The following is a 25,401-nucleotide window of genomic DNA, read 5'->3' as shown; positions in this document are numbered from 1 at the left end:
CTGGGACCCTTACTGTTTGTAGTGGACATTAATGATTTCGACATGAATATAGGAGGTATGATCAGTAAGTTCGCAGACGACATGAAAATTGGTGGTGTTGTAAATAGTGAGGAGGAAAGCCTTAGATAACAGGACGATATAGATGGGCTGGTAAGATGGACGGAGCAGTGGCAAATGGAATTTAACCCTGAGAAGTGTGAGGTGATGCACTTTGGGAGGTCTAACAAGGCAATGGAATATACAATGGATGGTAGGACCCTAGGGAATACAGAGGGTCAGAGGGACCTTGGGGTGCTTGTCCATAGATCACTGAAGGCAGCAGCACAGGTAGATAAGGTGGTTAGGAAGGCATACAGGATATTTGCCTTTATTAGCCGAGGCATAGAATATAAGAGCAGAGGGGTTATGATGGAGCTGTATAAAACGCTGGTTAGGCCACAGCTGGAGTACTGTGTACAGTTCTGGTCGCCACACTTTAGGAAGGATGTGATTGCAATGGAGAGGGTGCAGAGGAGATTCACCAGGATGTTGCCTGGGTTGGAGCATTTCAGTTATGAAGACAGACTAGATAGGCTGGGATTGTTTTCCTTGGAGCGGAGAAGGCTGAGGGGGGACGTGATTGAGGTATACAAAATTATGAGGGGCATTGATAGGATAGATAGGAAGAAACTTCTTCCCTTAGCAGAGAGGTCAATAACTAGGAGGCATAGATTTAAGGTAAGGGGCAGGAGGTTGAATGGGGAGTTGAGGAGGAGTTTTTTTAGTGCTTGGAACGCACTGCCTGAAGAGGTGGTAGAGGCAGGAACACTCACGACATTCAAGAAATATTTAGATGAGCACTTGAAACGCCATAACATACAAGTGCAGAGAAATGGGATTAGCTTGATGGTCGGCGCAGGCGCGTTGGCCGAAGGGCCTGTTTCTGTGCTGTAAAACTCTGAATCTATTATGCTAAGACCTTCCTATCATTGAAATGGTTGTGACAAGCATGCGCCTTTATGCTTGTGGGCAAGCAGATCGCTGCAAGCTATGTGGAACTGCAAAACTTACCTTGGCTGAGTGTAGGAGATCATTGACCCTCTTCCTGTACTGGACCCAGTTACGACGGGTGACCCCACAGTTGCTAACCTCCTCTGCGATCTCCATCCAGGCTTGCTTGGTCAGGCGGGCAGACCTCTCTTGCCATTGCTGGGGAAGAGGACCTGCCGCATTTCCCTTGCAGCCTGGAGGAGAATCAGCAGTTGGTAACACTGAAGCATGGGGACACCCTTGCTCTGACCTCTGACATTCTCAGCATTATGTCCAGGGCTTGCTGAGGTTGCAATTGATGCTAATGTACAGACGTTTTCGATGACTGAGCTGCTGTAGAATTCAAGGAGAGGGTGAATGCAGGGCAGGCAGCCTTTTAAAGATGGTGCCTGCACCTGTTCTGACAGGTGATGCCGTTCATGGTGTCGCCAATGCTGTCCCCACCACGTGATTGGGATGGATGGCCGTTGCCATTATGGTAAGTGGCCACTCGCCACATAATTGCACGGCTCAGCCGCAAGGGTCACGTGCGGGACTGCTGCCATTTTGCTCACCTGCTGTCACCCCCGGCAGCGCAACTACAAAACCCAGCCCTCTATCTCTCAAATAAAATGAGTCACTCTTTTCAGGAGCATTTCATAGATGTTTGTCAACTTAAACACTTTATTTAACAGATTTTGAAGAAATTTACTAATGTTGAATGGCATTATTTAGCTATGTGGTATTTATGAGGTTTTATTTGGAACACTGCCGACAACCATTGCACTTTTGTACACATTTGGCTGTTTATCGTTCCCGTTTTTGAGTGGCACTGGAGTTGCAGTGGACCAGAAATCGTGGGCAGCACTTACCGCCTGGTTCTTGCCAATATCTTGTCTGCCACAATTTTGGAGCTGGCTGGGAAATAGGTGAGCAGCGCTCCTATCTGAAACAGTCAGTGCCTACTAACAGATATAAATCAGGCTCGTTTCATCTTAAGAACCCCGATGCAATTTTGATGTTCCATTGAGAACAAGCACTCCACTAATGACTGAGCATTGAGTGGCCAAGCCAGTAGTCCTTAAAGGGACTGCTGTAGGCTTCTCCAAAAATGGGCCAAAAATGCTGTGATACTGATTTCTATGGGGCCAAGAAGGAGCTATGAATGTTTCTCCTAGCCCCACAAAACTCTTCGCATCTTACTGCCCGCTGCCAGTCCATCCATGATTCCACCCTTCCATGATTACTTGCCCTCTTATGGTACTACTGTTATCTCAACGCCACAGAGGAACCACTGGATCTTCCGCCCACCCGAAGAGCCATCCATCTAGTATTTTATTTTTGTAAAATAATATCAGAATATCCATGCTGGTGTTTCTTCTCCTTCAGATAATTGTAGGCCCTTTGGCCTGTTGGGCAATGTAAATATGGCAGCTTTCTGGGTTATGGCCAATGACATGCATAATGATATATATGTGGTCAGATACCACCTGAACATGAATTGAGTGTAACCCCTTTCTGTTTCTGTAGATGATAGGGTTAATATGATGTCAAAGTAAGTGAAGTAGGTTCTATAAACACAGATCCAAGGGTTGTGATGGATGACAAAATGTCTTGGGTTTTATTTTACCTGTATTTTATAGTGCTTCATTAACTTGTTTTCCTTATCAGAATTATGCGGTGCTGCTGAAACTAACAAACAAATTCCCGTGCATAACAATTGTATGGTACTGTTAAGGTGATGGCAGCAACCAAGAGTGATGAAGGAAAGAATTAATGGGGTGGGGAATGGGAGGGAGGGGTAAGCAAAGTTGGTAGAGAGCCCGACAAAGCCAATTAATACCTCAGGCAAAATGCAGCTAATCTACCAGAAATTGCGAACAAAAAAATCTTCAACAACTTTATGTGACAAAATGGAGCATTCTTATCTAAGATTTATCATGATACTCACTTCCTGAATTCTGCAACAGTATGTAAGGGGTTAAAAACAAATGTCACCGACGGAAGCGTGTTTTATCCCCTTTTGTTAGATTTTGTTGCAAAAATTAATTTGACATAAAACATGTCCAAGGGAGAAACCAAACCATGACACCCTTGGTGGTTTGTTCAGTTATGTGTTTGATTGATAGATCGTTTTGAATTTATCCAATATTTAAATTCATGAAGATCCTGTCATTATTTCAAAGATACCCATCTGACTGTCCTTTTCAAATCAGAGAATCTGCCTAAAACTTCCAAAGAGAGATTTAGTTAAATCAGATCATTGGTGACAAAAAAGAACATTGTAAGGAAATTCTTTACTGCATAGTTTAACATAGACATTGCAAATTATTTATATTCTATTAGAGAGGAGCCAATTAGCTTGACTGCTGTAAAAAAAAATGTTGTTAGTGATTATTTGCTTGTTGTTTAATAGATTTGTTTGGCAGTTAAGGCCTAGAAAAAGGTTTAGCGTAGTATTGTTCTGCCATGTTTCAAAGATCAGGAGAATCTCACAGACATGGGATAGAAACAGAAAACGAGATAATCTGGAAAAGCTTCTCTGTTCATGCAAATTTTGCTTAAGTATTAGAGTCATTGACAACACTGTGCAGGATGTAGTCTGAAACATAAGGATAAAGGCAACTCCAAACTGTGACACCACCCAACATTGACCTACTTTTCAGAAACCTACTTAAGCAGGCCTGGCAATGATTTCCAATGCAGGCATTTTATATTGGCAAGGCATGCATAGTGGTGGAGCCTTGCCTGAAGTCAGCTAATTTGCTGAATTAGCTAATTTGAATGAAAGTCGGTCTTTAATGAGACTCAAACTTTTCAGCGGTGCATCATTTTTTTCCCCCAGGGATGAATTTTTAAAAAGCATTATATTCTCCCCTCATTTCTCATGATGAAAAAACAGGTGTTTTGGCCTTGCCTCATCAAGCATACTAGTTCATTTTTGAAAAGGTAGCAAAAAAGAATGTGAGAGCATGTGCGAAAGACACAATGACCCAGATTTTGCTGTAATAACTGCGAGGCTATCAGCGCTTACTGTCATTATGCAGTAAATCAGTGGTGACTGCAAATGCACAGTTAAACATGGAAATCGAGAAGATGCCATCAGAGATATCCCGCTCCTTCACAGGGTGCCCTGTTCAATCTTCGCTGATAGTTGCAGTCATTTCAATGTGAGTCTATATGACCTTGCTGTACTTGTTGACTCGTTCCACACTAAAAGTGGCTGAAAATGTTAGGGTTGGTGCAGTCAGGAGTAAGTGAGTTTCTAACGATTTGGTAAGTGACAATTACAGCTGAACAACCTCCCTTGGCCAGAAAAATTAATTTTACAGGTGTGCAGTCCCATTCCCTCAGAGAAAAGCGTGGAGACGTAAAAAAAACATGATTTTTAAAAACTTTTTCTGTCTTTTTCATCTGTCTCGCTTAATTCCATAACTATTTCCCAACCTTTATTTCACTTTCTGTACATCATTTAAATTAATTTATATTTCCTGTTTAATACTTCCTAGTTTGGTCTCTGGTGGGGGTGGTTTTAATGGGAAAGGGGTGGGGACGAGTTTAAATCCTGTAAATGTGACGTTGGATCAGGATCACGCCCATTTTGGGTTTTCATCCGGGCGGGTTGGCATGGAAACTTAGGTAAGTAATTAAAATATTCAAATTGATAATTAACTGTTGTTTTAACCAACCATTCTGGATTTAACAGCTAGAGCACCTATTTCCTGAGCTATCAGCAACTTGCCAGGGTCATCCAATTTAATATAACTGTGGATGCCAATGACCTCAGCATGATTTCTTGTCCATTTCATATCAAATGCATGATGCACTCTGCTTGCCTATCTGAAACATCTGAAATGGAAAGCTTCACATATGAAGCTCTTAAACAGGCAGAGCTGTTTTCTTTATTTTGTCTTTTTGGAAGTAGTTATTTTATTTTAGACCTTTTTCTGTCTTGTCGGCAAATGTAGGGAATATTTATGTAAAAATCCCTTGAAAGTGACTATAATTGAAACATTTACAACAGAGCAGGGAGGGTGTAAATGAAAAGATGAAATGGAGATATTCCAGTTCAAAATTCCACAGCAACTCTGAGAAACAGAACATCTTAGTGCAAGCTACGGAGTTCTGTATCGTTTAGGAAATCAAGTTAAGATTATTGATGACGGTTGCTTTAACGCACCCCAAATATTCTAATTAATTACAGCAGTGTCAGGGAATGTACAGTCAGCAACTACATTATTACAGTGCATTAAAGAGACAGAAAACATTTGATCTTATACCTCAAGCAATCAAGCTCTGACCTCACTCAGCGTTTACTTAACAGCTATTAGACTTGGTGACCTGGAGGAAATTTTCCCCCAGTTAGGCTGGCATTCTATCCTCTCTCCAGCATTATCACACTTGATTAATTTGTTCACAACTTAGTGACTGAAATTCCTGCTTAATTTTAGCAAAAAATGATGAATGAAAATTTTGTTTGACCGTTGGGAGACACCTGACCATAAATATATTATTTAGCAATGAGAATTAGCCAAAAATTTTGTTTAAATTATTTGAGATTATTATCTTTTTAGTCACTTCTTTCTTCTTGCACAGGCAGGAATTTCAGCTCCTAATGTCACTGTTTTGGAATATTGACTATATTCATTTTTTCTGGCAGCACCTGCATATGGAATTGTTTGCTTATTGTACAAATGTGAATCTTTGCTTAGCTCCTTGGACATTTACCATTAAATTTAGTGCTGTGTTTATGGTAGGGAATGAACATCTTTTTCAACTTCAATTTGCATGTGGCTGTGTGACTAGCCTTTTGCTGTTTTGCTGTGCATCTCTCTCAACAAAAGGGGGGGAAAAATAATGTGCCACTTAAACCAAAGACCTTATGGTGGTGCTTGCTGGTCACCATCATAGTACTATTGAAAGAAGAGCAGGAAAATTCTCTATCTCTTGACAAACATTTTTCTCTCAGTTAATCAGAAACAGATCAAACAGTTATTCATCCCATTGCTGTTTGTAGGACCTTATGGTGCACAAAATGACGCGCATTTATGCACACAATAATACTAACTGTATAATGCAAATTATTATCTGTAAAGTACTTTGAGATGTTTCTGAGCAATGTAATAACATGCTATATAAATAAAGTTCTTTCTTTCCCACCACCACAACAGTGCTACTATTACTTATTGATCCCTTTTGCCATTATACCTGGAGTGGGAAGGAATTCAGGCCACGGGTTTCTTTAAAACTTCCTATTTTCTTGTTTTGTTGATAATATGGTAATTTTGAAATATGGTAAATGTCAAACAATCTAATACATCAATGTTCGTAATTCTTATCCGTATAGTAAATAACTGAATTGAAGAGATTATTTTCCGATGCAGTTATGCTCCATTCATTTATTTTTCTTTTCAATTCTTTCATAAAAGTAATTGGTTTCATTTCAGCAGCTTACCAATGCAATCTTACCTGTTACTGCAAGATTTAAAGAAATGTTTGCTCAAATGTTCATTACGCAGCTCGCTGTTAAATACACTGTGGACTGTAAATCATCCAGGCAGCTCCTCTGACCCATTCCTTTAATGATTTTGCCCTTGACTCATTTGTGCCTGAAAGGTGTTGATACTGATCTAAAGTGGAATCTCTTATGCAGACTTCATCACTGAGAATACAGGATATCAATTAAGTAAGGATTACCACCGTAATCTATGATGCAAGTCTATAGTTTCAATGACTTCTAAATTAAAAACAGGAACAATATGTTTTTTTATGCATGCCAAACAAAGTCAGCAAACAAATCATTTTTGAAAATTGTACAGCATTTATGCCCTGAGCTAGAAGAACTCAGGGTCAAATATCCTTCTGGTATGCCTGAAAGTCAGAACTGTAAAGGCATTGGCCTCTTGGTCTTATGTCAAAGATCTGTGTTTTGGAACTGGAGATTGTTTTTCCAAAGGCTTATATGATGCTGCATTAAGGCTCTCTTTATGCTGCACATGTCAACGTAAATAATCTTGTACCAAAGCAATCAGAGCCATTAAACTTTCCCTGGAAAAGGTTTTTTTTTGGTGCCTATGACATGCCATTTGGTATCATGTCATTCATCTTTGATCAGCTAGCCTTTGCTCAAACCCATGGGTCTATTTGTATAGGCACAGCACAGTATCAAAACACTTTGTACATGAATGCAAGGATTTGCACATAAGCATTTAAAAATGGCCACTTCCGCTATTTCTCCGTTGTCTCTGCTGATCTTTCACTGATGTGATAGTGGGAGAAATTTGCAGGAATTCTTCCCTATAAAATTTTACAGCCCAAGAGGCGGACATTCAGTTCGTTGCATTTGTTCTGGCCTTCTGAAAGATCTATTCACTTAGTCCCACGGCCCAGCCCTTTCCTATACCCTTTTAAATCTTTCTTTTTCAAATATTTATCCACTTCCCTTTTAAAAGTTATTATGCATTCTGCTTCCAGAACTACTCCTGGTAAAGCATTCCTAATAACCTTCAGTAGAAAAAAAATCCCAACATATCCCTTTGTTTTTTTCATAGAATCATGGAATAATATAGCACAGAAGGAAACCATTCGGCCCATTGTGCCTGTGACAACAGAGCTATCCAATTAGTCCGACTCACCCGTTCTTTTCCCATAGCTCTGCAAATTTCTTCCATTCAAGTACTTATCCAATTCCCTTTTGAAAGCTATTATTGAATCTGCTTTCACCAACCTTTCAGGCAGTGCATTCCAAATCACAATAATTTGCTGTGTAAAAAATGTTTCCCCATGTCACCTTTTTTTTGCCAATCATCTTAAATCTGTGTCCACTGATTACTGACTGTTCTGCCACTGGAAACAGTTTTACCTTACTCTATCAAAATCATCCATGATTTTGAACACCTCTATCAGTCTCCTCTTAACCTTCTCTATTTTATGGAGAACAACCCCAGCCTCTCCAGTCTCTCCACATGACTGAAGTCTCTCATTCCTAGTGCCATTCTAGTAAATCTTTACACCATTTAGTTCATATTTCCTCTCCTCATTCTTCCTGAAAATATGTATACCTTCACACTTCTCTGCATTAAATTGTATCTGCCATATCTGCCCATTTAATCAATTTGTCTCTGTCCTCCTGAAGTCTGTTACTATCCTCATCATTGTTTACTAAATTTCTGAGTTTAATACTGATTTTAAATGTATGTCCTCTAATTATCAATTTACCAAACAGTGCAAATTGTTTTTTCTCTATTTACCTTTTCCAATCTCCTCTTAACCTCTTTGTTGCAATAGAAAGAGCTCCAGTTTTACCTTAGTAAAACTCTTCTGTACCGTTTTCATGGTCTTGACTAAAGTAAGGTACCCAAAAATATATAGTGTTGTAAGTAAAAATTTGTGAAGGTTTAACATCACATCTATTCATATAACTTGGGATATATTTTGTTTACAACTTTATATACTTGTCTTCCCATTTTCACTCTCCTCTGCCAAAACCACACACAATTCAAGGATCATCCTCGAGAACAAAGATAACCCCCAGCTTCTTTTCTCCACTATGACTGTCTTCTTAAGCCCTTCTTCCCTATACCCTCCACCCTCACCTCCAACAATGTGATGAGCTGATGGATTTTTGCACTAAGCTGCCTCTGCTGCTTGTCCCATTCCTTCCCTTCAGGCTTTCTTCTGCCCTAGCTTTTAGCTTTTCTTCTTCCAGTTTATCTCTTGCATTCCCTCATGCCCTGTCCAAACTCATTTTGTTCATGAGATTCACCACCTATTTCTTTTTGATCATATTACTACTAAACTACTAATCACCTTTCTGAGCTCCCATGTTAGAAGACATTGAACTTTTGAAAAAATTATATTCTTGCTTTCCCTAATTGCTTTTGAGAAAATAGAGGTGGGTCTTATTGAGGTGAAGGTCCATGTGGTGAAGAAACTCCCATAATGCAGTTATGTAGGGAGTTCCAGGATTTTTACCCAATGACATTGAAGGAACAGTGATATATCTATGTCAGGATGGTGTGTGACGTGGAGGGCAATTTGGAGATGGTTATTGCCTGTGGTGCGAGTGTTACTTCCCACTTAATAGCCCAAGCCTGGATGTTGCTGTGGCAACAGACTGCTTAATTATCTGATTAATTGCAAATGGAGCTGGACACTGCAATAATCAGAAAACAACCCCATTGCTGACCTTATGATGAGGGAAGGTCATTGAAGAAGCAACTGAAGCTGGTTGGGCTGAAACTGTCCTGTGGAACTCCTGCAGTGATGTCCTGGGGCTGAGATGATTGGCCTCCAACAATCACAAACATCTTTCTTTGAGCCAAGTATGACTCCAGTCACTAAATAGTTTCCCATGCTCCCTATTGACTTCAGTTTTAAATTAAATGCTGCATTGATGTCAAGGACACTCACTCTCACCTCACGTTGAAATGTAGCTCTTGTATCCATGTTAGGAGCAAGGCTGGAGTGGAGAGGTCCTAGTGAAATCCAAACTGAGCATCAGCAAGCAGATAGCTAATTGGTGAGTAGGTGTCATTTGACAGCACTACTGATGACTACTTCCATCACTTTGCTGATGAATTAAAGTGGTCTGGTTGGGCAATAAATGGGTGGATTGGATTTGTCCTACTTTATGTGGAATTTTTCACATTGCTGGGTAGATGCCAGTGTTGTAGCTGTACCAGCAACAGCTTGGCTAGATGCATGGCTAGTTCTGAAGCAGTTGTCTTCAGCATTACATCTGGGTTGTTGTTGGGGCCTGTAGTCTTTGTTGTGTCCAATGCACTGGGCTGTTTCTTCATAACACATGGAGTTAGTAGACCAGAAGCTTAACAGGACCAGCCACATAAATAGTGTGGCTACAAGAGCAGGTCAAACACTGGATATTCTGCTGCGAGTGACTCACCTCCTGACTCCCCAAAGCCTTTCCACAATCTACCAGGCACAAGTCAGGAGTGTGATGGAATATTCTCCACTTGCCCAGATGAGTGCAGCTCTAACAACACTCAAGAAGCTCGCGCCATCCAGGACAAGGCAACCCGCTTGATTGGCACCCCATCGACCATCTTAAACATTCACTCCCTCTATCTCTGGCACACCCTGGCTGCAATGTGTATCAGCCACAAGATACACTGCAGCAACTTGCCAAGGTTTCTTTGGCAGCATATTCCAAACCCACAACTTCTACCAGCTACAATGACAAAGGCAGCAGGTGCATGGGAACACCACCACCTACAAGTTCCCCTCCAAGTTACACAACATTGTTCATCGTCACAAGATCAAAAGTCTGGAACTCCCTACCTGACAGTACCTTCACCGCATGGACTGCAGCAGTTCTAGAAGGCAGTTCACCACCATCTTCTCAAGGACAATTAGGGATGGGCAATAACTACTGCCTTGCCAGCAATACCATATCCTGTGAATGAAAAAAAAGGAATTGGCTGAAGAATGGTATCTGCGATGGAAACCTCAGGAGAAGGCCAAGAAGAATCATTTGCTCAGCACTTGTGGCTGAAGATGGTTGTAAACACTTCAACCCTTCAGCCTTGTCTTATGCACTGATGTGCTGTGTCTAGTGGGATACTGCAAGGATCAGTGCTTGGGCCCCAGCTGTTCACAATATATTTCAATGATTTGGATGTGGGGACCAAATGTAGTATTTCCAAGCTCAGGGATGACACAAAATTAGGTGGGAATGTGTGTTGTGAGGAAGATGCAAAGTGGCTTCAAGGGAATTTGGGCAGACTGAGTGAGTGGGCAAGAATGTGGCAGACAGAATATAATGTGGAAAAATGTGAGTTTATCCACTTTGGTAAGAGGAATATATGTGTAGAGTATTTCTTAAATGGTAAGAGATTAGAAAGTGTAGATGTACAAAGGGACCTGGATATCCTTGTCGATAAGTCACTGAAAGCTAACATGCAGATGCAGCAAGCAATTAAGAAGGCTAATGGTATGTTAGTCTTTATCGCAAGAGGAGTAGTGAAGTCTTGCTTCAATTGTACAGAACCTTGATTAGACCACACGGAGTACTGTGTGCAGTTTTGGTCCCCTTACCTTAAGAAGGATATTATTGCCATAGAGGGAGTGCAACGAAGGTTCACCAGACTTGTTCCTGGGATGCCTGGACTGTCCTAGGAAGAGAGATTGGGGAAACTGGGCCTGTATTCTCTAGAGTTTTGAAGAATGAGAGGTGATCTCATTGAAACCTACAAAATACTTAAAGGATAGACAGGGTAGATGCAGGTAAGATGTTTCCCCTGGTTGGGGAGTCTAGAACCAGGGGCAACAATTTCAAAATAAGGAGGAAGCCACTTAGGACAGAGATGAGGAGAAATTTCTTTACTAAGATGGTTGTGAATCTTTGGAATTCTCTACCCCAGAGAGCTGTGGAAGCTCAGTCATTGAGTCATGTTTAAAGCAGAGATTGACAGATTTCTAAATACAAATGACATAAGGGGATATGAGGTTAGTGTGGGATAAAGACATTGAAGTGGATGATCAGCCTTGAACATATTGAATGGCGGGGCAGGCTCGATGGGCTGAATGGCCTACTGCTGCTCCAATGTTCCTATGTTCCATCATCATCGAGGATGGGATGCTCATGGAGCCTCCTCCACCTATTGGTTGTTTTATTGTTCAACACTATTTGCGACTAGATGTGGCAGGACTACAGAGCTTTGATCTGATCTGGTGATAGTGGTATCAATTAGCTCTGTTTATTGCATGCTATTTCCACTGTTTACAATGCATGTTGTACTGTTGTAGCTTCACCAGGTTAGCACATCATTTTCAGGTAAGTCTGGCACTGCTCCTGACATGCTATTCTACAATCCTCATTGAACCAGGATTGGTCCATTTGGGTCGATGTTTCACACAACAAATTGGGGTGGAATATAATTCTCCTGCTGCTTATGGTCCATTGCACCTCATTGATGCCCAGTTTTGAGCTGTTAGATCTGTTCTTAATCTATCTCACTTAACACATTGGTAGTGCCACACAACACCGTGGAGGCTGTCCTCAGTGTGACTGTGGGACTTCATCTCCGCTAGGACTGTGCAATGGCCACTCCTACCAATACAATTATGCATCTGTGACAGGTAGATTGGTGAGGACGAGGTCAAGTAGGTTTATCCCTCGTGTTGATTCTCTCACCAGCTGCCGCAAGCCCAGTCTAGCAGCCATGTGCTTCAGGACTTGGCCAGCTTGGTCAGCAGTGGTGCTACAGAGACACTCTTGGTGATGGACATTGAAGTCCCCAACCCAGAGTACATTCTGTGCCTTTGTTACCCTCACTGCTTCTTTCAAGTGGTGTTCAATATGGAGGAGTACTGGTTCATCAGCTGAGGAAAGGCAGTAGATTGTAATCATTGTCCATGTTTGACCTGATGCCATGAGACTTCATGGGTCCAGAATGAAAGTTGAACATGTACAGGGCCGATCCCACCAGACTGTATATCACTTTGACCCCATTTGTGGTGGGTCGACTGACTGGTGAGACAGGACATACCCAGTAATGAAAAAGTCTGGGATATTGGCTGATAGTCATACTCTCAGAATCATACCTTTGGCAGTTGGTTTCTTGACCAGTCTGTGGGACAGCTCTCCCAACTTCGGTACCAGTCCCCAGATGTTAGCGAAGAGGACTTTTCAGGATCGACTGGGTAGAGTGTGCTTTTGACATGTCCAAATTCAGTGCCAAGATTGCAGCCGAGTGATCTGTCCAGTTTTATTCTGAGTAGTTTGATACAATTAAATGGCTTCCTAGGTCACTTCAGAGGGCAGTTAAGAGTCAACCGTATTCATGTGGGACCAGAGTAATGTATAGGTCAGGCTGGTAACATCAGCGTTTCCTTCCCTAATAACCATTCGATTCCTGCTTCTCTGGAAGTGTCCCTCTCAATTTCACGACCACCCTCATTGGCCCCTATGTCCTTACAAACCACTGCTCGTCTCCAACATCCCTTTCCTTTCCAAAGTTCTTGAAATTATTATTTTACTTTACCAAACAAAATTGGAGGAGCATTGATGCTATTTATATAACTGTGAAAAAGGCAGGGCATTAGATTGCTCTCTTGACATAAATCAATCTACAATATAGTAATTATCCAATTCTAAATGGCCTTTTACATGCATTCCATTCATGTCACCAATGAGATCAAAATCTTCCACTGCTGTAAGATTAGCTGAATGGGGTAGCAATCAATAAATGACTTTGATCATTTACTTAAGTCGTAAACGTCATGAGAATGAAAATTAGCTCCAATGCCAGTTTTTTTTGTAGTCCACAAGATAATTTTGTCTATTTAAATGGACACTAGGTGATGTGAAGTTATATTATTTGCTCTGTTAGCTTTTCTGTTCTTTTGGGGAGAAAGGGTCCACAAATACCAATCTGTGAAGACTGCTTTGCCCAATTGAAAGCACTTCGAATTCCCATTGGTCAGGCCGGTGAACTGTAAGTTAATTGTGCTTTCACACAACAACCAAAAATAGTCCCTTCCCCATTGTTTATAAAGCTAGGATCAAAGAACATTTCTGCTGCAATTGAAATTCCTCACTCAAATCAAGCCACATTGGGCAAAATTCCCACAGTTCTCTTGATTGCGTGACTTATTTGTCACAAAATTAATATGTCCTCCTTAATTTGATTGAGAAACATTTTATTGAAAATCACTATGGTATGGACTCATTCTAACAGAAAATAAAAGTACACCTTTTCAGTTTAGCTCAGTGCAGGGATAAAGTAATACACATTCCTAATTTCAATGTAGATTTGATGGCTTATGCTCATTTAAGAAGTTCTCAACCAAAGTTTTCTTCCCTTTTATTCCTTTCTCTTCTGAAGCCATTCAGTCATGCTGATGGAGTGTCCCATGAACACTATCTGCCATATGATACCTAGCTTAAATAGCCATTCTTCATTGTGTTACGATCGGGTGAGGAAGGGTCTCAGGCTCCCCTCTTGCCCCTTTCCTGGTTTGGCCGTAACAGGGTCTATCTTTCAAAACACAATGATTTTTAGCTTATCACCTCAGTGAGTCTTTGCTCACTGTTCTCTAATTGTAATTGCCAATGAACCAATCAGACAGGTTTTCTTAGGTTTGAACAAGAAGGATGTAGGTTTATTAGCCTTATCATTCTAACTCGATTAAAACTACTAAAATACGCGATGCAACCAAGCTAGTGTGCATACGAGAGACACACACACACAATTAGATACAAAGGGGGAGAAAGAATTAGGGAGGAGGCTTGAAGTAGAGTTGATAATAAATAGAATTCAGTTATTGTCTTTAACCTTTGATGTAAAGTCCTTGTTTGAAGTTGAGGTCTTGGAGTTCTCGCTGGAGTCCAGTGCACAATTTCAAGCTTGCTCTTCTGGTACCAGAAGGCTGAAGAGGTGCTCTGTCTTGAGGCTTAAGCTGCTACTGTGGGTCCCTGGGACTTTGCTTGAGAGAGAGACATAGAGAGGGAGACCTTCCTCCTTGGTTCTTAACTTGCAGTCTGTTACCTTTCTGTGAGGCACAATTCAAACAGTCCCCTGTCTGGCCAGCAGGTAAGTCATGTGACCATCTCTTTGTTTGGGACAACAGCTTCTGGGAGGGTTGTTGATTTCAAAACTTCCCAGACACACTCGGTGGGGTGTGGAGTTGTGGCTCTTACACAGACAAAGAATGTTGATTATCATGATTGCCCAGACCAGCTTGTTAATTTAATCAGTGAGCACTCCCATTGTCTCTCTATTCAACTGTCTCTCAGAATGCAAAGGTGCAACCATGTTTTCAGTTGGTTAGCTTTGTTGTATTTTTAAACAAGTTATGTGCAATGCCCAGTAAAAAGGCTTCAGAAGTGTCTCATATGATGAAATTAATATGTTTCTATTTGGCAGGTGTGGCTTCTGTCACAATTGCTTCGACTTGGAGCGCAAGTGATGTTAGGGGTGGAGGATGGTCACCCCTGATATAGGATAGTTGTGTATATTGCCAATATGTCTCACTTTTATTCCTCAAATACTGAAGCCTCAAATAGGATCCCAGCTTTTATTAGACATTTAAATAAAAAATCATTCTTGGGATGTGGGCATCGCTGATAAGGCTGGCATTTCATGCCAATCCTAATTACCCTTGATAAGGTAGTGGTGAGCTGCCGCCTTAAACTGCTGCAGTCCGTGTGGTGAAGATGCTTCCACAATGCTGATAGGTAGGGAGGTGCAGGATGTTGACCCAGCGACAGTGAAGGAATGGCAATATATGTCCGAATCAGATAATGTGTGGCTTGGAAGGGAACTTGGAGATGATGGTGTTCCCACACACCTGCTGCCATTGTCCTTTTTCACTAGCAAAAGAGGACTAAGAAGTCAGATAGTGAATTACTCAGATTGCTGTCTTGGCCTACTATTGACCAGGAAGCTTTTTTTCGTGGATTCCATTAGTAATGTACTAGAAAGGAAAGAGAATTGCAAGGTTACCATGAAGATTTATTTTTGAAAAGGCTGATGTTTGATGAAAACCTCTGTGCTTGACACATTTGTGCATTAAGGGAAACAGGACTCCATATCCAGGTTCACACACAAAGAATGGCTATTTGGGGAAGTTAACCAATGGCTACCAGAACCAGCACAAGCCAACTCCGCTCTGGAGAGGAATAAAGAAAAGGCGGGGGGTAACAAAAAGGAAATGGCACAAACTCACTTTCTTAGGAATCGATTTGAAAAACCTGCACTCTCTAGGATTCACAAATGAAGGATGGCAACTTGGAAAAAGTACTAGAGAGCAACTGCCACCCTGAAACACCTTCAGGAAAGGGTGGGGGGCAAATTGGAAAAAAAAAACAAACAACATCTTTTAAAGGCTTACTAGTGTTTTAAGTCTGTGACCTTGGCGTTTAATCAGTCTGAGAGCCATATATTGCCTCATACATACGAGATAGACAAATTGTCACTTAACTATATATGTTAAAAGTCAGACTTCCAAATATCTATGTGAACAAGCTATGATTGGCATTGCTTTCTTTACATCAGTAAACAAAGTCTGATCTGTAGACCATATGTGACACAAAAGTATGTAAAAATATAGTTTTTTTATCTAATCCGTTGACACAGGCAGCTGTTTCTAACTCCTCATCAAAATACTATGAGCCACAGGCTTTTTGAGTGCCTGGAGCCAGATGTATCTCTAATGCTGCGAAAGATCTTTTAGGAGTGGTGTGGGGGAAGAAATCTCTGCCTTCAGAGCCTAGGAAGCAATCCAAACATCTCATTGTTAGTGACCTATTACCACAGAGAGATGGTCAGAAAGGAAAGGTCTACCAATATTATCATAGCAGTGCATAAACAATGCATGTCAGATTGTTTTTTATACTTTGTATTCTCTGGAAGATATTTTGTCAGATCTTTAATAACACCCCATCACTTTCCAACAGTACAATGACTACTGGAATGTCAAGTCCATTTTAAACACTAACTGCAGTGTTACCTTCAGTGAGAGAGCAGTCAGAAAGCAGAAAATTCCTCACATTTAAAAAAAATGCTTGTCGCTAAATTCAGCTCTGTAGCACGCATATGTTTAGCGCTATACGTACAGTTTTGGGTGCAAAATAGCATCTGCACCATGCATGTATATTTCTGGTGCAGCCAATGCTGGACACCATTTTGGTGAGGGTGTTAGCATGGGCTTTAGGAGTGTGCACCGGAAGTATGCGAGTTGGCAGATCGTGACGTCAGTTGGTGTGTAATGCTGATTTGACTGTAGTAGTGCCATTTTCAACCTTTACGCTCCAGCTAACGTCCTTTCTTAAACAAACACAGCAGAACATGCATTCAGCAGCAGGAAGGAGCCCCAACATGCACTATTTAAAGGGATCATCTACTTTCAGGTTAGTTGCTGATTGATTTCTACTGGCTCCTGCTGAGTTTGTAGAAATGCTGTGTGTTTTCTACTGCTATTTCCCACCCAGCTCAGTGGCTGGGGGGCTGATCTTGCCAATTTCCTCCCTGTCCACCTCACTCTTCAGAGTGCTGAACCTATGGACTCTACCAGCAGATCAGCTTTCACTGCCCCTCTCCACATCTCCCTCCAGAGTGTCCATTCACTCATGAGCTGAGCACTTGCCATCCATGAGCTTATTGTGGACAATTGCATCAACATCATGGCCTTGACAGAAACTTGCCTGAGGGGTGATGACACCTTCTCCCTTGCTGATGCCTCCCCACCTGGGTGTTCCTTCTGCCACTTGCCTCGCCAAGACCATCATGCTGGCGGTGTGGTTCTTATCACCAAATCACACCTTTGTCTGTCCCCTTACTTCTCTGGCACTTTCTCCTCCTTTGAGCATCTCACCTTGCTCCACCTCTCTCACCTCTCATTTAAAACCCTCATTCTTTACCATGCACCCAAGTGCCATGCCAATTTTCTCACCAAGATAGCTTTGCTGCTTTCTTCCCTCAGCCTCTGCACCGAGTGAGTTCTCATCCCAGGTGAATTCACCCTCCAGTTCAATTCATCATGCTTTCTCCCCTCTGGGTTCACAGCCCTCCATATAAACTCCCCAACCCATATTCACAGCTACCCCTTTGACCTTGCCATCTCACATGGCCTCATTATTCCCACAGTATGAATCACAGATAAGGCCATCTCTGATCACTTCCTTGTATCTAATCTCATTTATTGGTGGGAGGTTTGTGAGACTGAATGGCCTACTCTTGTTCCTATGTTCCAATGTCCAATATTGCTCTGCACCCACATCCCACTTCCCCCTCCAAGTCCTTCTTCCTTCTGTGTCCACTCCTGGAAAAAAAACTCTCCCAAAATTCACTTACAACTGCACTTTCAAAATGCCAACTGTCCACCTTTGGTCCTCCCTTCCCCTAGTCCACTGAGCCAAACATCCTCTAAAGTGCTCCCTGCCCTAACCATGGACTCATACCTTTCTCTCGTTTCTCTATCTCCCCTCATGCACTCTCTGATCTTGTATTGTCCATGAGACCCATGTCCTGCTCTCTCGACCCCTATTCCCACCAAACTGCTGATCACCCATCTTCCCTTCGTGGCTCCCATGATAGCTGACTTTTGTAGCAGTTCTCTATCATCAGCTACTGTCCCTCTTTCCTTCAAATGTGTCATCATCACCCCTCTCCTTAAAAAACCAACCCTTGACCTTGCAAGCCATCACCCTACCTCCAATCTCCCTTCCTTCTCCAAAGTCTGTGAATGTATTGTCGCCTCCCAAAGTAGTGCACATCTTTCTCTGAACTTCATGTTTGAATCGCTCCAATCAGGTTTTCATCCTGTCGCATTGAAACGGCTCTTATCAAAGTCACAGATGGCATCCTGAGACTGTGACAAAGGTAAACATTCCCTCCTCGTCCTTCTCAACCTGTCTACAGCCTTTGACATAGTTGACCATGTCATCCTCCTCCAACACCTCTGCAATGTTATCCAGCTGGGTGGAATGGCCCTCACTGGGTTCCATTCTGATCTATCTAATCGAAGCTAGTGAATCACCGCAATGACATAATCTTCCTGCTCCCACTTACCACTGGTGTCCCCTAAGGATCTGTCCTTGGCCCTCTCCTTTTGCTCATCTTTGTGCTGTCCCTCAGTAACATCATCCGAAAACACATCAGCTTCCACATGTATGCTGACAACACCCAGCTGTATCTCAACACCACTTTTCTGCACTCCTCCACTGTCTCTAAATTGTCAGACTGCTTGTCTGGCATCCAGTACTGGATGAGCAGAAATTTCCTCCAATTAAATATTGGGAAGACCGAAGCAATGGTCTTCAGTCCCTCCCACAAACTCCACTTCCTAGCCACTGACTATACTGCTATACCATCTGCATTTGAGCCACCACAACAAACCAAAAGGTGGCTACTGGGCAACAAGGGCCATCCGCTGACCACCTGGCTGATGACTCAGGTGTGCAACCCAAACACATGTGGACAGCCTGCATATAATGAGAGCGACGCTGCCACAGGAATCGAGAACACAATTGGGTCGCTTACACAACACTTCTGCTGCCTGGAATACTCTGGATTAGCCCTGCAGTACATGCCAGGGTGCCACAATTGATCTGGGTCTGCTGTATCGTGCACAAACTCGCCATCACCAGTGCATTGCCCTTGCCACCAGGTATGCAGTGAGGAGAAGGAGGAGAAGGAGGAAAAAAGAAGGAAGCAACCGACGTTGGGCTGTCAGTGATTGACACATCTGACTGCTCCTAATTCATATGTGCATATTAACAAGGGAGTTAAAGGGTATTGGGGGTATGTGGGAAAGTGGAATTGAGGCCACAATCTGATCAGCCATGATCTTATTAAATGGCAGAGCAGGCTCGAAGGGGCCAAATGGCCTACTCCTGCTCCTAATTTGTATGTTCGTATGAACAAAACCCCAATTTCCCATTCAACAACAGTCCCACACTTTACTTTTCCTCTGCTACTGACCATCACAGCGTCCTCTTGGCCACAATGCTGAAATAAAAGCCACAATGAAACAACCATTCCAAGCCAACTTTATCAAAGAAATTATTCAAAATTCCATACAAACATCAACTAATCACCCTTGTGCATGTCTTCTGTGTTCCTTTGCCTGGCCTACTATTCCTATGCATTGCTATTCCATGGCTGGTGGAAGACTGCTAACTTTCAGTGGAGGAGATTACAGATGGCTTTTCAGGATGACTTCGACCAGCTGTGGGCCTAGAAGGCCTGGTTGCAGGCTGTACCATTTTGACGTAGGCAGCAGCAGTCTGGGCTGGCTGGCTGAAAGGCAACAGCAAGGGCACTGTGAAGTGGCAGTGGTGGGATGACAAAGGCTGACATTCTCAGGGTGGACAGCAGGTTTGTGGTCCATGGAGCCAGTGCCACTCCCCAGGGCAACACCTCAGCAATCCTAGTAATCTGCCGTGAGATCCTGCAAGGCCCTTTGAGCACCAGTATCCACAGTCATGATGGCAGCAGTCTGAGCCTGCATGACAACAAGCTGAGATTGCATGACTTCAATCTGAGCTTCCACTGCAGCCCTTTGACATTGGGTGGGCTCCATAAGTGTTCTGAAGGAGTTGGCTACCACTTCCACGTTGGAAAGGATGGGGGCCCAGCTCTGTGCAAAGCCCTGTACCAAGGTGGTGCCTAACTCCTTCATGTCCCTTGACAGTGACAGCAGACTTTCTGGAAAATACTCTGATGCAGCAAGCATTTCATTGTGTATGCCCATCAGCTTTTTACAGTACGCCGCCTCATTGAAGTCCTCATCTGAGTACTCTGCTGAAGAACTCGTGTTTGACCTCCTAGTCCAGGGAGCTGGCACCAGTCCTACCCTTTCCCCCTGTTCTGGCTGCAGGTTACTTGGGCCCAGTGACTCACCACATGCAGATTCACCTCTGTCATACCCTGTAAAGAAGGCACAATGACAGCACGTGAGCAGGTAGCTGCAAATGTGAGATCGAGTGACAGTGTTTCATCATCAGTCTCTTCTTCCTCTTGGACTTCAGACTCCTGCACCACTGCCTGGTCAGGTGACATCTCTTGGATATCTGAAAGGAAAAAGACACAAGGGTAATGTTGCAGTGAGAGAAGAGAGGCAAGTAGCTGGTGCGTGCTCACACCATCTGCAGCTTGGGAATTACAAGAGATTGTGGGATGATGGGGAAATGGGATGTGAGAAGCAGAATTAGGTATGAAGGTACAGTCATCCTCAATTCTTTCAGCCCCGCCACTGGCCACAGCCTCAGAAATGGCCTCTTCAATTATGGCAAGCAGCCTCCTCCATGGGAGTTACGACATGCAGCCGTGCTTGTCAACACCAGTTAGGTTATGCATCACCTTTCCCTGCAAGAGAGAGGGAAGTGCATCAGTAGTGTGGTGCAATGTGTTTAGGTGATGTGCCTGTCTTGGTTGAATAGCTGGCAGTGTGGACAAGCTGTGAGATGTGGGTTGAGGCTTACAGCAGAGCTAATTGTGTAAGAGTGAGATGAAACTATAAATGTGAGGTACGAGTTGTGATTGGTAGAGGCTGTTGGTAGGTAAGTGATAGGGGAGTGGTGCATTGAACAGTGTGTGAAGCTAGTGGTGCAGTTGGTGGAATGTGACATTTGAAGATGCATTCACTAAGATTGACCAATCATGTGAGGTCATTGAACTTCTTTTATCACTATATCTGGATTCACGGGGCTACACGGTTGGCATTGACCTGCAAGGCTATCTGTTTCCATTGCCTTCTCAGAGTTTCCCTGAGGGCCAAATGGCCCCCTGTGGATAGAGGACATCTCTCCTCCTATCGACCCCCTGCATCAAGGCCTCCCGTGCTACATCAGAGAAGCTTGGAGCCAACTCTGCCATGTTGCACCATTCCTGTGACTTTCCCACATCCAAGACACTTCTGTAATAAATTCCAGCATCTGCTCAACCGAAAATTGCACCACCCCTTCAAGAGTTGCGGGCTTGCTATAAGTAATGCAGGCTAGGTTGAACTCATGCTAGCCTGTCAAAGTTTTTCTCCCCCTACTCAGGCATGCTACCACTCAACAACGCACTTAGCGATGGCTGCACATTGCAATCATCATAATGAGCAGGCACACCACAATTCCCAAAACCGTTTCTGGACGTTATCCAAATTTTCCCCTACTTTCTTTAATAATTAGCAATTTGTCTTGGTATTTGAAGTAAGCTTCTTGATAGCTTCAGTCTTCCAGATAAATGCACTCATCTAAATTAATTTAAAAAAAGAATTTGCAATGTACCCGAAGACTTCCTTTTTCATCCATTAAATGGAACTTGGATTAAATAGTTATCAGATAATAAAGTGTCTGTATGTAGCAAATGGGCGAATGGGGGAATGTTATGCATCCTTACATAAGAATGCATGACTAATACAAGTTGAGGTGCAGAGCAACATATTGTATTTTGTATTGCACCTAACCATGGATTACTTTTTAAAATTCCTTCTCGGAATTGAGCTGTCACTAGCAAGGCCCGTCCCTAGTTACCCAATAGTGGTTTGATATGACTGAGTAATTTGCTAACCCACTTCAGAGGGCAGTTAAGAGTCAACAATGGTGGTGTGGAACTGGAGTCACATGCAGCCCAGGCTGGATAAGGATGGCAGGTTTCCTTCTCTAATGGACGTTAGGTTCCTCTCCTCAGGTAATGTCCTCCTCGATTTCAAATCCACTGCCATCACCTCCTTCTCAGAAAGTACTTTGCCATTTATTGCAGAAAATGTAGCTGCATTTATGTTAGTGCTGCCAGTGGAAATAGCTCTAACTCTGGCAGTAATACGAAAATAAAAATGAGGCTGTGTTTATGCCTCTGGCATTATGGGAAATCCAGCTGAAGAAGGGTTTCTGCCTGAGCTCCATACTACCAAAACTTTCTATTGACCAAAGGTGTACCAGAATATTCTCCACCCGCCTGCCCAGATCGGAGGTCTGAATTTTGCATGGGAAATGACTCCAGTTAAAAAGTTCAAATCGTGGTCATGACTTATGAATAATTGTCAATGTTGGTACACTGAAATCTGCACAGCAGTGGAAGTTAGTAGCCTCATATAATGTGGAACCCACAATATAACTGTTACATCTGTAAACAATGGGTGGGGAAGAAATGTTATAGAAAGGAAATATTTGTTGAACATAATGTATATTGGAGGGTAGTGTAGTCAGAATGTCTCCACTGGTTCAAATGTTGTCCATGTTGCTGTATCAGAATATGGTATTAATAATTTCTAACAAGCTTTTATGCTTTCTCTGCTCACAGATATTGATGAGTGTTTAGTAAATAATGGCGGATGTGACCATTTCTGTAGGAATACGGTTGGCAGCTTTGAGTGCAGCTGTCGAAAAGGCTACAAGCTGCTGACAGATGAGCGATCCTGCCAAGGTAAGTCTCCATCCACATTATGTCTTGCCTGTCTTATCTTGTTTGCTCATTATTGTCAAAAATGAGGTGACTTAACAAACACCTACATGGTGATTCTACCCTGGAAACTAATGTTCAAAATACAGAGACAAATGATGTTTGTTTGCTTATATTAAAGGCATCTAAAGAACTTAACAGTTCATCTCTGCTATAATGTGAGCAACATTTTAAAGCCAGTTGCATACTACTATGCCTTGTACAGCTCAAGAGTATAAACTGATCACTTACTTTGGCTTGGAATTCAAAGAAAACATGTATGTTGGCATTTTGGCAAAAAGATAACAAGCGGTTAGATTCCAACTTTCATGGCTGGACAGAAAGCTGGCAGTAGTTGATCAGCCACCCATCACATACCTCATCTGATTTCCCTTTACATTGATGGGCCCTGATTTTCATATTAAAAGGGCATACTGTCTTCAGCTGGTGGGGGGCTCCAACCATGCAGTGAAGGGTCTTTTTCAGGATACTGCCAGTCAGAGTGGGAGCAACAACAGTGCATTGAGTTTCTTCCCACAATTTTTGGACGCTTTCACTCAGAGCCAGTGACAATGTCCCCCTAGGATCTTTCTGACATCGAACTCTGGGAGTAATTCTAAGCAGCATCTTTTAAATGAGTTGGTATAATATTATTTGAGTAAAAAGTTCTGTTATTCAAAACGGTTGTGCAAGTTAACGAACCATATAAACAATAATGTCATTAGATGAGAAATGTCTGAAGATAAGTAGGTGCAGGATTTTTCTTGTGAATGACTATATTTTTCTTATTGCCTGTTAATTTATAAATAATTACATTGATTTGTGATTATGTGAGACCATTTAGAGAGAGAAAAGTATTTTTTCAATTCACTCATCAGCCAAAGTGGGAGACTAGAGTCATGGGGCCAATTTTGGCTCCATCTGAAATTCTTGATGGCTCTTTAAGTCAAACCAAGGATTGCTGAATTGACCCCATCAGTAAAATGCAATCCCTGTCAGCGTCAAGACCACTTGGTAGGTTTATGCTGACCTCTCCTCTGCTCCTTACTTATGAGCTAAACAAGTTGATAGAATTCATATGTTAAATTCTTAGCTCCAAATCGTTTCAATTAAATAATAAGTCATCTTGACAAAATACTTCGGAGCCAAGCAGCAAATATAATTGGCTCCAAGCTAGTGGCTTTTTATTTGTTTGGTCCCAGCTTTAGTTCTAGTGACTGCTCACAACTGTTAATTGGTATTACATTTCAAAGATAAAATATTAATGTTGCAAATGCTAAGCATGTCAAATATAAATTTGCCTCTAGTATCAATTCTGTGTTCAGCTTGCCTCACTGGTAGCACTCTTGCCTGGGTCACAAGGTTTAGGTTCAATTTCTACTCCCGACCTCAAACACATAGGATGAAATCTTTTCACCTTAGTCCCTGCAGGGCCATTTTTGGCCTGGGAACCTGGCTCATTGATTTGGGCATCTTGCCGTTCCTCTTTCTCAGAGCAAATTAATTATCAGCCCACCTCCAGGTTCCCTGAGCAATTGGGGAGGGTGAGTGGGATGATACGCCTAAAGCAGCAATGAAGAATCTCTATTGAAAGGGAACCCAGTAGAACTCACAAAGGCAGCAGTGATTGCAGGAAAAAATACAGTTTGAGGGAGGAAAGACTTACAGAATGGATTGAAGATGTGGAAAGGCAGTCCCCCAGTTCACAGACCCTGGAGCTGATAATTCATGCAGTGAGTGCACAGAGAGAAGTCCTCTTCCTTGAGGCCAAAGTGAGGTGCCGAGGATCTGGATCCAGTGTCAGGAAATGTTCAGTGACCTCATGAGGTCTGGCAAGGTGAGTGTCCTGCAACTCTCAGCTGGCAGCCATCATTCTGTCACCTCCAGAGCATTCTCCTGCACAGCGCTCCTCTGACCAACGCAGCTTAATGTCACACGCATTCATTTCTCTCCAGTCTTCTCTTCAAATCTCCATCTTAACAGACAACACACACACTTACCCTCACCCTCATATAATAAAAGCAAAATACTGCAGATGCTGGAAATCTGAAATAAAAACAAGAAATGCTGGAACCACTCAGCAGGTCTTTCCACAGATGCTGCCAGACCTGCTGAGTGGTTCCAGCATTTCTTGTTTTTATACCCTCACCCTCAACCTATTTCCCTCTCACTGCCATTCCTCATAGTCATCCTCCTCAAATGTCTACCCTCCATCTTCAGCAATCAGTTAATTCCTAACTCTTTGCCTTGACACATTACAGCAGAAGAGAGCCCACAACTCCAGAGAGAGGCAGAGAACAGGGGGTGGAGCTGCAGCCATGGCCACCCTGACCGCAATGGAGGAGGAAGCCCTGGAGATCGGCAGGGTGCCAGCAATACATGACATTGATGATAGAGAGATGGGGATGGCCCAGAGACCTGGTGGCAGCATTAGATATCACACTGCCACTTGGCATGTAACTGTCACTCATGTTGAATCAATTTCACCAATACATTA

The 25,401-nt window shown here is 42.6% G+C and overlaps 1 protein-coding gene across 3 annotated transcripts in view; it reads left to right on the top strand.

Annotated features, from left to right (window-relative positions):
- Positions 1 to 25,401, top strand: part of scube1 (signal peptide, CUB domain, EGF-like 1) — a 459,167-nt gene that overhangs the window by 319,252 nt on the left and 114,514 nt on the right. For all 3 annotated transcript variants that reach the window (XM_068050870.1, XM_068050868.1, XM_068050869.1), the window contains one exon: positions 22,767 to 22,889. In XM_068050870.1, coding sequence (XP_067906971.1) covers positions 22,767 to 22,889 — 123 coding nt within the window. The remainder of the gene's footprint in view (positions 1 to 22,766; positions 22,890 to 25,401) is intronic.

Source organism: Heterodontus francisci, chromosome 18 (assembly GCF_036365525.1).
Source record: "Heterodontus francisci isolate sHetFra1 chromosome 18, sHetFra1.hap1, whole genome shotgun sequence".
In the NCBI taxonomy this organism is placed as follows: domain Eukaryota; kingdom Metazoa; phylum Chordata; class Chondrichthyes; order Heterodontiformes; family Heterodontidae; genus Heterodontus; species Heterodontus francisci.
This window is presented reverse-complemented; position numbering and strand designations above follow the sequence as displayed.